Consider the following 19,154-nt stretch of genomic DNA (forward strand, 5'->3'; position numbering starts at 1 on the left):
TAGAGAGACCTGCCTTATGTACATTTTAAGTGCATTTCTTTACCTCGTTCCTGCAATATGTATGGCCCAAAGCGCTTTTGGAATGTTGGCAAGCAGAGTCCATCTAGAATTCAGTAATTTCGGAAAGTGGTTAACAGAAGTTTTGGTAGTTTATTTTTCCTTATATAGCTAAGGTAAAGTGCCACAACCCTATTGTCGGTAATCCAGGAATTTTATGGTTAAAATGGAGCACAAATTAGACCTGTTTTCATCACACTTTTCCCTCTAATGAGTGGTCTGTCAGCAGGCACCCACGAGTTTATCACGTCCGGTGCTTTTCCCACTTGATGGCCACTGGTCATGAGCGTTCCTCATGTTTAGTGCCTACACTCTAGGCCCGTGATGTCACTGGCACTGAAGACCGGCCTGTAATGAATGCCTCCAGTCCCAGGAAGCGGGCATGTCTGCTCTGGCAGGGGCGCCTCGTCGTTTGCGAAGAGCGTCTGAGTGGCATGCCTGGGCTGCGCTAATTATAGGATACCTCCTGTGTCATCCACCTCCTCCTTCCTGGCTGGGATAGCCATGGCGCCGAGGTGGCAGGAGACCTTCAATCACGGTGTGTCAGCTGTACTCGAGAGCAGTGACAATACCCAATTGGCCTCCTTACACAATCCATTATGACCATGGCGTCTGTTTGGATTACAGTTTTGAAATTGTATCGCTCAGTCCTTGCAGTGACTTTTTTCCAACAGGTTGCCATCGCAGGGTGCCATTTTAGCAGGTCAGTTTTGGAAGGCAACATATGTGACAATCTCATTATGTCATCCTTTTAGCTGAACTTGGTAGAATGGTAGATGACCACATGTGTTGGCATCCATTTTGCTGACAATTATTGGAATGCATTCTCCTATATGCCCTTCTTGAATGGCAGCCTGTCAGGTGACTGGTTGGGAATCCTAGCCTTCCAGCTAACTGCCTTGGAATGGCAACCCTACAGGTGTGAACCTTGGAACAGTAACTTGCCAGGGGTCCAGCTTTGAATGACTTTTAGCTACTGGCTATCTTAGGAGGCATCAAATTAGTTGGCCATTTAGCAATGGTACCCGTCTAACTGGCAATCGTAAAATGCCATCGACCTGGTTAGCAGAAGCTCACATGGAAATTAGCACAGTGATTTTTGTGGGTGTCCCTCAGGGAAATGTTTTACATCAACCAGTCACAACCTGGTGCCCTTCAAAGTATTCATCTTTGAATAATATGGTGAGAATTGTCCATCTATGAATTGACTGTGAGAATGCTGATTGTGGGACGATGAGGGCTGTAGTTTCCAGTTGACCACCTCGAAAGTTTGTTTGGCATTCAAAGATCCCAATAAATGTCAGATGATTGCACACATTGAATACCTTTTTGATGATGGTGCATATGCTCCCTGGTAACCTTCAACGTCATTGACAGGGTGAAACATTTATGCCTGGAGAGGCGGAGGCAAACCTCACTCTTTTCTTTCTGCCATCCTACAACTTCAAGCAGGGGGCATCTGTCATCTTCGCCTTAAGCTCGCATGCTTTTATTCTTAAGTACAGGAGCGTTCATGAACCAATAACTATGCCTTCCCCTGCATTCTGCATAGTGAGACTTAAAAAGGCATCCGCCCAACCCTTTCAAGTTGGTGATGTGTATTTTGACCTGTGAATTTTGGGGACAGCTGGGAAGGATTTGATTGAAAGACAAGCTACCCGGGCATAGTAAACCAGCTCCAGATGGTTTGTAAGCTGAAGGATAAGTGATACCTTATTACCCTTTGAAGTGGTAGAAGGCCTTGAAAGCAAAATGGGCTTTCCTGCTGCTATTGACTGTAACTGTTCGAGCACGGGCAAAAATAGCCCGTGCATAGCGTTTAAGGAACATTTCATGACTATTAACCCTTTTCAGGCAGGGCAGAGCCAATTAAGATGCAGTCCAGGGGAAAGTGAACTCTAGTAATACAAAGGACTTTTTGTTTTTCAACCCCGGTTGTATTCAGTATATTGCCTTACAGATGATTATCCCCAGCTACCTGTATAGGCAATCAAACCATTCAATTTATGACACGTGTTTGTTTTCCCAGCCCCATTCCTGCTTGTTCACTCGGGAGTATAGCACAGGATTAGCACTTGTTTGCATGGCAGACTGGAGCCTATGCATACAGGTTCTGTTAATCCCATTATTTCAGGAGGATAGTTTTGCCTTCCTCAGCTTCTCAGCCGCTGTCCTAGAAAATGTTCAAGCTTTATTAGAAGAAAGTATTCGGGTTTTGTTTCCATAGAATAGAGATATAGCTCAGTGGGGAAAGGAAAGAGTTACTTACCTGTAGCAACAATTTTACAGCTTGAGGCTAATAAAAGTTGACCAGCTATCCATCATCCAGCCGTCCAGTGTTTGGGCCCCCCATAGCAGATTGGTTGCATGAATAAAGCCTTGGACAGCCCACCTCTTCTCTCTGAATGTATTCATGGAAGGAGCTGAGCCCTTGGTCACATTGCAAGAAGCTCTCAGTAACTGGTGTTTTTGATGCTTTCAGGTATTACCGATTTAATGAGGAGATGAGGGCAGTGGACAGCGATTACCCAAAACCCATCAGTGTGTGGGACGGAGTTCCAGATTCTCCCAAAGCAGCCTTTATGGGTCCAGATGGAGGTAAGGAAAAAGGCAGCGATAAGGAGAATGCAAGGTAGATGCGTGTGGAGAGTTTGAGCAATGTGTGCAATAAATTGCAGTGCACTTTGATTCTCTTTATATGAACTCTGATTCTACTGCAGCATTTTCTCCTTTGTATTGCATTTCGGTCTCTGCTGCGGAGCCAACTGTTAGTTCTCTCCTTCAGTATCTGCTTCAGCACATTGCATTTTTGGAACACCCTCTTTTTTCTCCTATTGTCGATCTCCAGTGGCTCCAACTCCCTTTGAAACCTTTATTCTTGGGAACTTCTACTCTTGCAAGATTGTACTACTTGTGTGTTCTGTAACTTTATCTGGGCTTATTATTTATTCTCTGTTTCGAATGATCCTATATTTCCTCTTCAATCTCTTCTTCCACAGCCTTCACCTACTTCTACAAAGGCAGCAAGTACTGGAAGTTCAACAACCAGCAGCTGAAATCTGAACCCGGCTACCCCAAGTCCGTGCTTCGTGACTGGATGGGTTGCCACACACCTCGTAAGGATGAAGACGAGACGGAGGTGGTCATCGTGGAGGTAGACGAGGAAGGAGGCTCCATCAGCGCAGCCGCCATTGTCGTTCCAGTGCTCCTTCTAATCTGCGTCTGCGCCCTTGGTATCACGGTCTTCCTCTTCCGGCGGCATGGTACCCCCAAGAAGCTCATCTACTGCAAGCGCTCCCTGCTGGACAAGGTCTGAGACTCTACCCTGGCAGGTCGGACACTGCGCACATGCCGGCATCTGTGCTGCGCATCGACAAAACGAGGAGATGGATTCCCCCCCTCTCTGCTTAATGAACAATGTGGGGTGTTTACTTATTTTTAGGGGGGGTATTGGGGTGGGGATGAGTTGCACGGGGTACCCATCATTCCTTTCCATTGTGTTTACTCTTATACAAGTGACAAACCGTACGCCCTTCTCTCTCTTCTCCCTGTATCAGATTGTTTGCTTGCATACAATGGCTCGCCCTTTTTGCTTCCACGTTCTCTACAACCCCACCCACGTTCCCCTCCAGCAGCCTATTTTAACGTCACTTCATATAGTGCATCAGTGGGGTGCTGCGCGCTTTCCACACTTCAGAAACTATTTGAACTCCTTGTGGGAGCTGGAGACATTTAAATAAAATAATAAGACTATAAAATTATTTTTTTGCCCTCAAAAGACCCTACCTTCTCTCATTTCTGCTGATGGCTGTAAAGAAGATAACCTCGAAGAAGTTTAAGGGGGCAGTCAGGAGGTGAAGCTTTGTTTTGTCTACCCAAGCGCACCTGGGAGAGAGTGGGTGATGTACTGCAGGAGTTCGGAGGGTGCTGGCATGTCTTTTAGGAGGTTCTTCGTCTGTGTTCATGTGATGGGGCTATGGAGAACAGTTGGATACCCGAATGTGGTTAGTAGTTGGAGCATTGGTGCTACTGCCTGCCTTCCTTTGTGTTAATATAGAACTTTCCTGACTGTGATTGGGGCCATTTCGTTCCCTAACCCCTTCACCCTCCATATTGTAGGGCTGGGTTTCTTTGCCTTTTTATGAACACCATTATATAGTAAACATCTTTCACCATAGACTATAGACCCAGAGCATGCTGAATATGAAGCGGGGAAGGACTGTTGTTGCCTGGCGACAGGCAAACTGCTCCACCGACAGATCCGACCACTGTTGGAATAGAGGCGAAATGTTAAAGCAGAGAGAAGGGGAGTAGTCGATGTGTTTGGTTTTACGCTCGGTTTTATTGGGTGTCTTCGTTCACCTGATTCTGCAGGAGGCAGCTATACCTCTCTCACGTTGCTCAGCCTTTAAGAGAAATATAGTACAAATTGCCAGCTCCAGCAGTGGCCATAAGAGACTGCCTTCCCATGGAAGGCAACCGGGAGGCTGAAGCCTTTGACCTAGCTGGCAAAGGTCAAAGTTTATAGGCCCAGATTATCTTTATTTGAGGCATACTTTTATTTTATTTTGTAAGTATCTATTAAATTCTGACGTCTTCTGGTTTTATGCCGTTCAGCATACATTTTGATCTTCTGAAGGTCAGCAGTAGGGTTTGTTGCATTTTTAGCAATTTTAATTTTGTAACTTTTTTTGCATTAAGATTCAAGCAGACCTAGAGTTACTCCCAGAAGGGAAGGCAGGAACACTCCTGTACACGTTTTTTCATATTCTAGACACAGACTGAAAGAGGTCATTAATGTTTCTTCAACACCTTGATCCTCACCTCAATAAAAGCTACCTAAGGTGTTAGATAATCTTTTAATTTTAAATAATATTGGCCCCTCTAAAAGAACCCCCCCCCCCCCCCCCCGTCCTCTGAATGTATACATTTCCTCCCCTGCTCATCCATGTTGTGTGGTGCCGGACACTTGTGATGGGTCACTGCATTCACTGCCTGGTTTAAAACACCAGAAAACATCAGGGCGCATATGGTTGGCAAAGACCAGAGCAACTGCTTCTATCACTTAAAATCCCTGCTTCCTTAATGGGGATTTTTCCAGTGCTTTAGGCTATAACCTTCGAAGGGTCCAAAGAATGTTTTAACTTTATATTATATACAGATAGCCACTTTATTGACATTAATGCATATTACTGGGTGAACACAACATAACCATTCCTCTGAATGTTTTCTACAGTCCTCCATTTATTTGGCCTGCAGACAAAAGGTGCGAAATGAAACTTCATTTTTTTCTCCATTTTGTTATCTGTATGACCATATGCTTCTTAAAGTCACTTCTCCTTAAGCTGTTGCTCGGAGTAAATGGTGAAAGGGGAATCAATGTCCTAAAATAGAAAAGGCAGCAGGGTGATGTCTTGAGATGGGAAACGTCGTTTTTAACGCGGTGTTTACACCGCAAGACCTTTACCACGCTGCTATTACAACGCAAGTCGTTACTACGACTTGCGCTGGATGGCGCTGTGGGATAAGGAATCTTGTAATTTTATATTCCAACACCTTCCCTACTGTTACGGGGACTGGTGTTGGAATATAAAATTATAAGATTCCTAAATCCGCGCCCTCCAACGCAAGTCGTTGTAACGACTTGCGTTGTAATCTCTGCGATGTAAAGTACTGCGTTGAAAACAGCCGCGTGTTACTGTCATACATCCCTTGAGATCAATCAGCCAGTGGATTTATATAGCACGACTAATCACCCCAGATGGTATCCAGGCACTTGAGGGTCATGATGGATCAGGTGACTCAATCCAACAGCCAGGTCTTAAGTGTTCTCCGGAATTCCAATAGAGTGCACTTAAGACCTGGCTGTTCGATTGAGTCTCCCAATCTATGTCTCTCCTGACAGACACAGAAAAAGTCTAAAGGGCTGGACAGAGAAAAACATCAACCAAAATGGATCCCTAAAAATAAACTGCAAAGGGGATTGTAAAAAAAAAAGGAACATTGACTTTTGGTTTTCTATTGGGGTCAGGCTTCCCAACCAATATAAAGTTTGCATTTTGAAAGGTGCCAGATAGCACCCCCAATGTGGATTTTACCAGTTCTTTTTGCATACCTGGCCAGCCCAATTTTTAAATTTCTGGAAATCCAATGAACCTCGCATTACAATGGGAATGCAGTCCTCTGAGCTTTCTTTTTGTCACCATAATTGTAAGCCGATAGGCATGCAACCTCGGTCTAGGTGCCTGCAGACCATTTAGGGTTTAGCTTTATTTTAGGTTTTGTTGTTGCTTGCCAAGGGGAAAGCAGCTTTTGTTTAGTTGCTACAAGCCTCCACTAATATGGATTAAATAGTAACATTGCATTATGAGCCTCAGCCAGTGGGATTCTAGAAATAATTGAGGTGCTAGTAGCCTTAACCAACATGGATGTATTAAATGTAGGCACTGGAAGCCGCAGCTAAAAGGGACTAATCAATAATAAAATTGCAAGAAGTCCCAAATAGCGGAGGGGCTCACCAACAATGGAAACTCGAAGAGCTTTTAATGGGAACAAAGGTTTATAGTAGGCGCTGTTAAATACTTTTCTCAGTTGTGACCCAACACATTGGCATAGTTGCCGTTTGCTGGCTGCAGTGCTAGCAAGAAGTTCTAGAAATGCACCTGTCTCCGAAGAACGCCAGCAGTAACTCTCTCCGACACAGGTACCTATTACGTTAGAGGCACAACCAGCCGCCCTCCGTTGCATTTATATCCCACCGGGGCCATGCCTGAACTTGTTATCACATCTCCTCTAAAAATCTTCTCTTGTTCTCTTCCATAGCATCTACTTTTGACACTTTGTCGACACCGATTGCTCATCGTCTTACTGGATTCAGACCTGTTTTCTCGTGAGACTCAACATCACTGTGCCTTATCTGGTTGTGTGATACAAGAAGGGGGACATTAATGAATTTTCAGATCATTTAAAGGTTCCCCTCTCCTCACCATGACAGTAGAATAGTTAGCTGTTTGTGTTTTGATATTCAAGTTCAATGCTTCACACTTCCTTTGCAGAAAAACTGCCTATCTGGTCCAGTTTTCCATTGAATAAAAAAACAATCTATTGTAGTTGAGGGGACTCCAAAACTCCCCACTGCCCTACAAAAGGTACCAGGCATCGGTGGGGTAGACAGGTGCCAAACGTGGCCCAGCATTTTTGCACGCCGCCTCCGGGTTTAGTGCCTTTTTTGTTATTTTTTACTTTATCCATATTTTTAATACTATAATTATGTTGTAAAAATATTAATAGATAAGGAGAAATCAGCGAAGCCCTCTCTATTACAAGAGAGAGCTTCCATGCACATCCCCCGGCCTTGCAGGTCAGGGTTCCGGGTTAAAAAAAAACCTCCCCTGGCACGTGTTTTAAAAAAATGATTTGACTAAAATAAAAAGGGAAAATATATACATTGTACAGGGTTTGTGAGGTGGGAGGGGTGCTGATGCCAGTGGAGAGGTGGGAGGGAAGTGTTAATTCGGAGCTGTTAGTTCTCGTAATTTTTTTTAAGAGTAAATGATTTGAAATGAAACAAAATATGCAGCTTCTAAAGAAAATGTTTTGTATCTTTTTGGAGAACTGAATAAAAAGACAGAAAACTTGTATATCATGGCTGGTATTTTCATTAGTTTCCAGTTTTTTTTGCGAGCTGGGGAAAGGAGTCTGCTTGCTAACCACCCCGAAGCCGTAGAAACGACGGCACTAATGACCAACTGGGTGCTATATAAATGCTAAATAACAATACCAGAAATTCATTCCAGAAAACTATAGTTAAATGCCGTTTGCTGAAACATAAATAAACGCAGAGAGGTAATGGACACACACACTTTTTGCATTTCTAAATAAATATTGTATAGCGCTTGAAGTTTATAGTGCTTTCTACCGCTGAGGAGGTGCCAAAGGGCATTTGTGGATGGATAGCATGCCACCGTGTGAAAGTGCTTCAGTGGGTATGTCAGTCGTGTTTTTATATCTTGGGGACAGAGTTCTGTTCTCGTGTTCTGTCGCTGTGCCTTTGAGGATAGTAAATCAAAGGAGTGCGGAATAGCAATATTAGGCTTGAAAATATGGTTGTTTTGATGGAGAAACTGCATGAATACAGTGTGGCCTATGTGGGAAGAGTTTTGGTGTCATGCATATATGGCAGACTGCTCATACACTGTTACTGTGAATATAAAGCTGTGCACATGCACAGAGCTGGGCAAAGGAGAGTGGCATATAGTTACGCTCATAGTTGTCTATTATCTTTCCTTATTACTCCCAGTTTTGGCCGGTATCACCCTGAGTTTTGTACTATCCATCCTCTCCAAGGAGGTGGCTCAGTCTGCTTGCTATCCATCAATGCCTGTCAGAATTCCAGGTGTTCTTTAATGTTTCTTTACATTTCACAGTTGCCCATCTGTGTCACCTGCTTCTGAAGAGGGAGGGCATGTTATCAAATGAGGCAAAAGGTACAATGTGCACTTGGCAAAAAATCTTTCGTGAACCTGCTGAAATAAAAAAGAAATACAACAGAGCAATGAAAACAGTTGAAAACAAATGCCAGAATGAAGAGTTCACTAAGTCAGACATATTGAAGAATGCGTTTTCAGGAAAAGGCTGGACGCCAAGCTGGTGCATCGAAGGATATACATGTGCCTGGTTGGTGAAACTGTTTGACACCCTTATCTTGCGCTTCTCCTAACCTGCCCTGTATTGTTTCTCTATTGAATTCAACAATCTCATCCCATTGGAGGATCTCCCCCAGTTTACTGATATTTGGCAGCACCATGCCCTGCTGGGTAGAGGGCGCACATCAATTCTATCACCACCACTGGTCAAAAGTGGGTATTGTCGTCACATATGTGGAATGTCTGGAAGAGTGGAATGTTGATGACCGCATATTCTATTTCAGGATGACCATTTGTGTCAAAATCCATGCATGGGCTAACCGGTTCATCCGTAAAAATCCCTCCAGTCCCACGTTAGTGAGGTTCCTTGCTGATTCCGCCTCCTTTCATTATACAGCAACTATGTGTTACTCGTGTTGCATGTTCTGCAGAATAAAACCTGTACATTCCACATGCTGTGTATCTTTGTGGTAGGAGCAGGGAAGCCTCTTGCTTACTGAAATGAAATTCCTGTTCAATGACCTAGGTTGCGGCCATGGTGATTAGTTATGATGATGTTGACATGAAACTCGATGCCCAGCATTGTAGAGTCAATCTTCAACTTGTTTTTTCTGCTGCCTGATCAGGAAGCACGAATGCTCCAGCACAACAGTAGCGAAAACCTGGCTCATCTGTGACATGTTCATCTTTTATTAGTATGGATTTTGATACTCTGCAGTGTAGCACTTTGTAAGTTTCGCCTGAAGTTTCCATCTGTAAGCATGATCAAACAAAGCGAAACTGCAATATCTGGCTTCTACTGGACCACTAGTCAAGTTTCAATCTTGAGTTCAATTCATTCTGAAGACCATGACAAAACCGAGGGAATAATGCAGCTTTCATAGTTTTTTGCCGTGAGCTGCGCCCTCACTGTAGCAATGTCTGCCATTCATAATTCGTACTTTTCAACCATTCATAAAACTACTTGGGGAATTTATTACTTTCTCATATTATTCCAGGACTGGAGTTGGAATACTAGATTAACCTCTGGGTGTTTAATGCACTATCATCGGAAATAGCTGAATTGTGTAAGGTTCTGAACTGTGCAAAAGGATGCAGTCGTAGAGCCCTAAAACCAGGCATCCCTGAAAAGGCTCCAAACCATTTAGAACCTCTACCACTCATCTATCGGGTCATAACCTGAAGCATTCCCATGTTTCTTCTCAGCTGCGGGACCTCCATCGGCTACCAATAAGAAACTTGTCACATTTAAAGCCATTTGTTTCATCTTTAGAGTTTTAGCCCAGACAGGACCCTACTACCTTAGGGTCCTTGTTCACCCTTATTGCCCTCCGTAAGCCCTGCATTCTTTTAGTCCGATATTAGTTTGGATACCTTGATTGAAGCTCGCCAATCATGGGGGCTGTGCTCCTTTAGCTCTCTGGCTCCGAAGCTATGGAATGCTCTTCCCCGCCACCTACACATCAGCCCTTCAGAAGAGATCTTTCTCAAACAACCCAAGACCTGGTAATTCTTACTGCCAAGCTCGCCTCTCGCTGTAGTAGCATCTTGTTCGGTAGCCCTGAGATGCTCAGATTGGGCAGCCGTGCACTTTATAAATTGTTAAAATAGAAATCCCGAAGATCAATTCTGAACTTGAAACATTTAAACCAATATGTCAAGACAATCTACTTGGACAGCTACCCGTAACGTATTGTTAATAGAAGGGCAACTTCATGAAGCCTCTAGATATGAAAGATGCATTATTTCATTTACAGTCCGTACGTCCAATATGTGGTAAGTGGAAAGCAATACCAATTTAAAGTATCAGTTCCAAGGGTGTTCAAATAAATTCAAATGGTGATTGCTGTACTTTTATGTCCTCAAACCTTTCATGTGCATCCTTAAATACACTGGAAATCCCAATCACTAAACCAACACAAAGGAACATTGCTATACAAACTAGGATTTGCTATCAATGTCAAATCGTCCTAGCTGCAACCACTACACTTTAACCATCATGGATTCAACCCTTAACTTGATCCTGGCAAAGGCTTATTCCGTATTGCAAAGTGTTTTGGCATTTATGGGAGCAGCTCTTCGTTACCAGATGTCACAGTCTGACAATGAGGAAAGTAACGAAATTATTAGGGATGGTGACTTCCTTCATTGCCTTCGTTTCCAGTGCATGGTTCTAAATGAGCATGTTGCTAGAATAGGTAGCAGAACATTAATTTAAGGCAACTGGAGCCTTGGTGGGTTGCCAAGGGTAAGGCACAGGCTGATATGGTGGACCAAGGAACTTTGTTGCTGAGCAGACTGTTTGCAGATCCACATCCACAAGTGACGGTGACAATGGACACCTCATTAACTGGATGTGGAACTCGATTGTCGGACATGATTTATGGCAAATGATAACCCACAGAGGTACAGCAACACACAGGTATCTTCAGCTTTTCAAAACCAACCTGAAAGAATCGAAATTTGCCTAGCTTAGTAACGGTAAGTTTCAATTCTATTAAGGACATGGAGGCGAAGATTATGCTTTTCTTTTTTAGCTACACTGTTTATCTTTTAAAATGTTTATCCTTTTAAAAAATGCTGTGCTCTTTTGTATCTTGTTTTAATGTAATGGTTTTGAGTAACCACGCAATAAATGTATTCATTCATTCATTCATTCATTCATTATGCTTTTCTTCCTTCGCTCTTTATTCTATACAATTTTCACAGCAGTTCCGAAAAGCAAGAAAAAATGCTCAAGTCCCAGAAACACAGGGAAACTGACGCGTTTTAAATAAAAAAAAATGAACATCCAGGTTAAACAACTACAACTCCCATGAGTCCATGTAGGCAAAGCACAACACAAGTCCTTCAACAATGTTCAACAATGAATGCTAGAAAGCGTGTCCATCTTATGTCCTCCTCTTTTCTTAGCGCGAGCCACGCCACCTTATTACTGATCCTGTTTCGACCCATCGTTCCCTAAGAAACAAACCACAGTGTCAAAGTTTCGTAGGGAACAAAGCTGTAACATAACAGTGTTTGATAAAAGCAGCACACTATTTCTAACCGTGCACAACTGTTATATTGTAGATTGAAAATCAAAACGGGCGGGTTCGCACCTAACGGCATACCGGGAGTGATAATCCTTGCCTCCGTGTCCTTAATAGAATTGAAACTTACTGTTACTAAGCTAGGCAAATTTCGATTCTATGTCAGGACCAGAGGCTTCAGATTATGCTAGTTTAAAGCTTAATTACCACCAAATGGGCGATAGCCACTACTGGCTTAAAGTAAAACCTTTTAAAGGTGGAGTCCGAAGACTAATCCGCAGTGGGCGTCAAGTCCTCCAAGGAAGCTCCCAGAGAAAACGCTTTAGAAGCCTTAGCACCTCTGGTAGAGTGAGCTCCAAACAGTTTAGTATCAATACCTGCCTCTTGCATGACCCAACATACCCACCTGGCTATGGTGGGAGAGGAGACTGCTTTGTGTGGTTTTCATAAGGCAATGAATAACTATCTTTCACCCAGAGGACGAAATTCCTCTGTCATCTCTTCGCATGCTTTAAGGCACTGGACAACACATAGCTTGGGGACATCTAAAAAGGCTGGGTACGAAATTGTTCTAGACAAAGACTTTGTACATTGACCCACAGTAAAGGTAACCCCTTCCGAGGAAAAACGCTCGCCGAGATATCCAAAGCTCAGACATCGGAGACTCTACGGCATGGATGGAAGAGGAGAGAAGCACCACCAACCTGGCAAGTTGGCAGAGGGAAGTATGAGATTTGTTTATTGTTCATCTCAACCCATGCCGAATCTTGGCCATCTTGCGAGCTGGGAGACTTAGAGACTAGCTGAGGGAGTTCACCACAAATCCAAGAAACACCACACTCTGGGACGGAGTGAGGACTGACTTGCCCTTGTTAAACCCCAACCCCTGCAAGAGGGAAGTCATTTGTTGGAGCTGAATGAGCAATTTCTCTGGGCATTGAGCCATAAGCAAAATGTCGTCCAGATAAACGGTCATCCGAATACCCTGGATCTGCAGAAACTCCACCGCGGGGTGCAGCACCTTTGTGAAGTACCAGGGAGCCGATGGGAGCCGATGAAAGTCCTAACGGAAGGGCAGTAAATTCGAATACCTGGTCTCTCCAGATGAATTGTAGGAACTGCCGATGCGGGGGGTGAATGGGCACCTCAAGATACGCATCCTTGAGGTCCAACCGGACCATCCAGCAGGAGAACGTCTCGGACAACATGTATTCCCTCCATCTTGAAATGACGGTAAATCAACCAGCCCTTGAATTCCTTTAGGTTGATCACCAGACGCCTGCCACCATAATTTTTTTCGACTAGGAAAATGTTTCGGAGAAAACCCGCCGGGTGCCAAGTTGAACGACAAATGGCCCCTTTTCGGAGCAGCTCCGCGACCTCTTCGTCGATCAACATACCGTCGGGTACTGAAAAAATTATAGATCAAGGGGGCCCTAGTTGATGGGGGTAGTCGTAAAATTCTATATGGAACCCGCTGATGATCTGTAAAACCCATGCGTCTGCAGTGCTTTCTGCCCAGGTCCCTCTGAAGGCCGCTGGCTGGCCACCAATCTGAAAGTGTTCTGCCGGGATAACACTTACCAGTGGCATTATTGTTGCCGGCATTATTCTTGAAGCCGCCGCGGCCTCTGAAGCGCTGCCCTCTGCTGGGATAGAAGTTCGTATAATTGGCGGTAGTATTGTACTGACCCCGCCCAGAGCCTTGACCCCTACCGGCGGCCTGCTGGCCACCACGGCCGGTCACGGGGCCCCTACCGTGACCGGTTAGTTGAGAGAAACTGTTCTGGAAGAACCTTTTAATGTTGGCTGGGCCTTGCCCAGTGATGTAAACGTGGCAACAAATTTCCCTAGTTATTTGACAAAAAGGGTCTCCGAAGAGACCCCCCTTGTGCCACAGCACCTGCTTCTGTGGAGGCTAAATCTCCCAAATTTGGGTCTAGTTTGATCAGGAGAGATCGCCGGTGTTCAGTTGATAGGGCGCAATTGGCGTTCCCTATAAAGATGATCGCCCTTGCACCCAGTTCGACAGGACGTCGGGTGAGATGGTGGATCCTGTCACTTCGCCTCCTCCGCCATATACAGGATCTTTGTGATAGGCCCTATCGCGTCAAGCAGCTTATCTTGGCATGAGCGCCAAGATCTGTTTATGCCCTTACGAGGGTCTTTCATATATTTTACCAGGAAAGTGGCCATCTTGGAGTCTTACTCGGGAGTTAACGCCACCTTCCCTTCTAATGTAGCCCTCGGACATTCCCCTCGCAGACACCCTCTCGCTTCTTTCTCTAAGGGTTTTCGGAGGCGTCCCACCACGAACTTCACCACTTTGTCCCCAGGCGTCCAGGCTGCAGACCGCGGATGGACAATTTCATCTGGGTCTAACATACCTGTGCTGTCCTGCGGTAACTCTGCGGTGGAGCCGGATGGGTGCCCGAGAATGCATCGACCCTTCATCATCGTCGTCCGTGTGTGCCGGAGAACCCCCCATCAGGTGTTGAGTGGGGAGATCCCAATGACACCGAAGGCTCTGGGGCCAGCGGTGGCACCAGGGTGGGGGACAGACATTTTCGCAAAGAAAGCGCTACGCAGTTGCTCCAAGGCGTCCTTGTCCACCCCCTGCGCCCCTTCGGACTCCCCCTTCTTGCAGGGTTTCTTCGGGACCGGGGGCCCTCCCTAGGGGTAGGAGCAGGGACCACAACTGGAGTGCCTAAGTGGGCCTGCACCAACTTCACACACTCTACCACAATCCGGTTGGGTAGACGTTTTCTTCCATGGGACCCACTACCTCGGTGACACCGGTAGATTGAGTCATCCACCGCATTGAAGAACTCATCATCGTAAGGTAGGTACTGAGCTTCTCCCTCTGCATAATAGCTATTCTGTTCCATAATGGTGGACTGCCACAACCCCTTTGTATAGGTATGGTGTATCAAGTTAACAGGGGTACACAGGTAAAACCAGAACCATATTTTGGCACATCCAAGGACTGTTTTGACTTGACTTTTTGGGCTGGAACAAAGCCAGCAATAGAGGCAGCACTATCCTCACGGCGCGCTGATCCTCACAATCTTAACCACTACCCAGCATGCCACCACACAATCAAGGGAAATGCTTCTCCTGCCCTCAGGCGATTGAAACGGTTACTACTGCAATTCTATGTCAGTCCACGGAGGCTCTGATTATGCTTCTCTTATCTTTACTGAACAAAACAGCAGCCAATAAAAACCTTTAAACTTGCATAACCCCGGAAGGACAACCCCCTCCAACAGTCTGCACCAATCACTGTCCTGTCAATACAATATTAGTCCATGTTAAACCGGAACCTTCCTCTTTCTTTGCTGCTGCAGCAGCGAGTTAAGTGCCTTTCCCTTATTTTCTGTGATTATAGGGGTTTATGGTGTTTAGGTTGTGTTTTTAGGTTGATATGTTCAGTATATGCGCGTTTTGCGCGGCGGATTGCAGCGTTAGTACGCTTCATTTGTTTTGACTTGCGTGTGTTTTTTACTCGCGTTCTATCGCCTCGTTCCGCTTCCCGGCGGGGTGCGCTGTGTATGTGAGCGCGTTAGGGGGCGGTGGAGCAGGAGGAGACAGACGCGGCTCTGCCGCGCACAGGGAGCAGTCGAGTGTGTGTCCCCTGTGCTACGCGCATGCGCGAGGAGCCGAGTTTCGATTTTCAGTTACCGGCTCCTCGCGTTTTTGCGCGTTCAGACTGCTCAATCCCTGGTCTCAGTTCTAACGCTGACTGGAGCGTGTCCGGATTAGAGCATTGCTCAAGGGGAGTTCTCAGTGTGTTCAGGGGTCTCCTTCCACCTGTATATATATTAGCCTGACTCTGTGGTGTGTGGTGGCAACTGAGGTTGCATTGTGTGTGTGTGAAGGCTAACCCCTGGGCTACTCCCCCCCTGTAAATCTCCTCCTACCTCCTTTGTATTTTAATATGGCGTATTACGCCGAGGAGGACGACCAGTGGGTCGAATTTAATGAGTATCAACAGTATGAGCCTGAGGAAGAACAGCTGGAGGAGAATTTAGGTGAGGCTCTGGCTTCCCACGACCAGAGCTCTGTCAGTAAAGCCCTGATTAAGGCGTTAAAGCCTTTTACAAAGTCCCATCATTCATCGGGCAAAAGGAAGGCTAAGTCTTCACGCAAAGGTGAGACTTCGGACCATCCCCAGTCCCATAGAGTAGCGGAAATGGCTAAGTCAGTGATGAGGGACCATGGCTCTATGGCTATTCAGACCTCGGGGGACTCCTCCTCGACACCACCTGGTACTTCGGACTCGGAGGTGGATTCTATAGCTCCTAGAAAGAAGTTCATGAAAACTAAGCACACGGCTTACAAGCCGGACGATAGTCAAGTCCCTAGAAACCTTCTTTTTGACCCCAATAATATTGTTCACCCTAGATCCACGGAGTGGGTGCCCTGTGCCGAGGTTGCACATTATGTCACCAATAATTTGCGACAAGGTTTTGAGAGTGGGGTTCGAGCCACTCTGAGATCGGAATGCCCCAGACCTTCTGTGCTAGGGAAGGTGGCGGATACTCCGGACCTTGATCCCACCATGACGGCGTTTATGAGGAAATTCGCTAAAGATCCTAAAAAAGGACTGGATAGGGCGTGGCGGGGGTGCCAGGACAAGTTATTGGATGTCTCTGGCCCCCTTACTAAAATTCTGGAAGCTGCAGTCAAGGCCAAAGAACAAGGCGTACCTATGGACACCTCTGATGTCATGGAATGGGCCCAACGGGCTATGTGCTTTCTGGGGAACGCGAATGTGGCGTTGTCCACCGAGCGGAGACGCTCTTTCCTGATGCGCATTGACTCCCAGTTAGCGGAGATGGCCACCAACGAACCTGGTTCGATGGCTAACGGCATGCTCTTCGGGGACAAATTCGTTAAAGAAATGGGCAAGTACGTCGCCACTTTTTCCGCGCTTGACAAGGCGCAAACCACTATCAAGAGGGTGCTTCACACCGGTGTTTTTGATAGGGCCGGACGTCAGCGAGGTCGAGGGTCCGGCCGAGGCTTCAATCAGACCTCACGTGGAGGTGAACAGAGAGGCAGAGGATACCAACGTCCCAATTTCTACCCCTCCCGTAATCGGGGAGGAGGCCGTGGCAGAGGTCAGAAAGGAAATTACAGAGGACAGCAAAATAATTCCGGAGACAACTCCTATTCAGGTACGAATTCTTTGCGCGTCGGAACACATGGTGGGGGGCAGGTTGGCCTTGTTTCTTCACAGATGGCGAGAGCTCACAACAGATCCCTGGGTGTTGCAATCCGTCCAAGGGTATCAGATAGAATTTTATGCCTCCCCCGCGCAGCGTCAAGCGCCCGCGCCTCTACATTTTTCCCTACAAGAACAGAGTTTCATAGACACAGAGGTGATGGCTTTGCTCAGCAAGGGAGCAATTGTGGAGACTTTGCCACACGCTCACGGCTTTGTGAGCACGGTCTTCGTGGTCCCAAAGAAAGACCAGGGCTTTCGATTAGTTTTAAACCTCAGAGATTTCAACGCATGGGTGGTGTATCGACACTTCAAAATGGAGGGCATACACCTACTGCGAGACATTCTGTTAGAACAGGATTGGATGGTGCGTCTGGATTTGAAAGACGCTTACCTGGCGGTGCCCATTTTTCCACCGCATCGACGGTTTCTTCAATTTCAATGGCGCAACAAGTGGTTCGAGTTTGCCGCCATGCCCTTTGGCCTCTCATCCGCTCCCTGGTGTTTCACCAAACTGATGAAACCCATAGTTCAATGCTTGAGGGAGAGAGGCGTACGGATGATCATCTACCTAGACGACATCCTGATCCTGGGATGCTCTCCGGAGATTGTCTCACTTCATTTATCATGGACGATTTGTCTCCTTCAGGACCTGGGCTTCCTGTTGAACTTGCAGAAGTCCATTCTGACACCTTCACAAGTTATGGAATTCCTGGGATTCCAGGTCGACTCGGTGAAGGCCCAATTGCTCCTCCCGCTCAAGAAGAGGATGGCAATCAAGAAGGAGTTGAGGAAAGCACTTGTCTCTCCGACAATTTCCTTGAGGACCTTAGCTCGCCTGGTGGGACTTTTAGCTTCTTCCATCCAAGCGATCTTTCCGGGTACCTTGCACTACAGGGCGATGCAGCGTTTGAAAGCCTTACATCTTCGCAAGGGTGTGACTTACGCCCAACAGGTTGCGTTATCGACGGACGCGCGCACCGAGATGAACTGGTGGTTGGAACATTTGGAAGCCTGGAACGGCAGGGCCATCTTTGCGGCCACCCCGGAGGTTGTGATAGAGTCGGATGCGAGCCGATGGGGTTGGGGAGCCCGTTGCGGCTCGGTGGAGACCGGGGGCCGTTGGTCCCGCGAGGAACTGAATCTCCACATCAATTGTCTGGAACTCCTGGCGGGTTCATTTGCAGTGCGGACTTTGTCCCCTCAGAAGATTTCGTGCTGTATTCTCCTACGCATGGACAATGTGTCCGCGGTACGGTACATAAATCGCCTCGGGGGCACCAGGTCTCGTCTCCTAGCGGAGATAGCCAAGGACTTTTGGCACTATTGCCTGGACCATCAGATATCGGTGACGGCGGAGTACATTCCGGGTTCTGTCAACGTGACAGCGGATTGGAACTCACGATATTTGAGGGATGCCAGCGATTGGATGCTGCATCCCAGGATTTTCAAGGCTTTGGACCGCTTGTGGGGTCCGTGTGTCATAGATCTGTTTGCTTCACGGCTCAACAGACAGTTACCCCAGTTTTTCAGTTGGCGTCCGGATCCGTTGGCGATCAGCTCGGACGCCTTTCTTCAGTCATGGACGATGGGCATTCTTTATGCTTTCCCCCGTTCATCATGATCCCGAGGGTTCTAGCTCAGATCCGGAGACAGAGAGCAGAGGTGATTTTGATCTCGCCGTGTTGGAAAACCCAAGCGTGGTTTCCGGTCGCGATGAGTCTGGCTTGTGCACCTCCGGTGCGAATCTCATCGTTCCCAGACCTTCTGACGGACCCAGTGGGCCTTCGTCATCCGCTGGTCCTTCTGGAGCAATTGTCTCTCATGGCGTGGAGACTTTCAGGAGACGCTGGCAAGTGCCAGGAGTTTCTCAAGACACTCTCTTTTTCTTGTCACAGGCATGGGCTCCTTCCACCCACAAACGCTATGAGTCTGCTTGGAGACGCTGGGTTGGTTGGTGTAACGAGCGACAGGGAGATCCGGTGGGATCTCATGTCTCTGTGATTGCAAATTTTTTGTCGGATTTGGCTCGGTCAGGGTTAGCATACAGATCGGTGAATAATTTCCGGTCAGCTATTTCAGCGGGACATCCTCACGTGGATGGTAGACCGGTCGGGGAACATCCATTGGTGTGTAAGGTTGTCAGGGGGATCCGGCTGGTGAACCCTCCTCAACCTAGGTATACGGAGCTGT

At 46.6% G+C, this 19,154-nt stretch overlaps 1 protein-coding gene across 1 annotated transcript in view; it reads left to right on the forward strand.

Annotated features, from left to right (window-relative positions):
- MMP14 (matrix metallopeptidase 14) overlaps positions 1-3,818 on the forward strand; it is an 88,145-nt gene extending 84,327 nt beyond the window's left edge. Inside the window, exons 9-10 of the mRNA XM_078644876.1 lie at positions 2,540-2,655; positions 3,057-3,818. Coding sequence (XP_078501002.1) covers positions 2,540-2,655; positions 3,057-3,373 — 433 coding nt within the window. The 3' untranslated portion in view covers positions 3,374-3,818. The remainder of the gene's footprint in view (positions 1-2,539; positions 2,656-3,056) is intronic.
- The last annotated feature ends 15,336 nt before the right edge of the window (positions 3,819-19,154 follow it).

Source organism: Lissotriton helveticus, chromosome 5_1, assembly GCF_964261635.1.
Source record: "Lissotriton helveticus chromosome 5_1, aLisHel1.1, whole genome shotgun sequence".
Classification (NCBI taxonomy): Eukaryota; Metazoa; Chordata; class Amphibia; order Caudata; family Salamandridae; genus Lissotriton; species Lissotriton helveticus.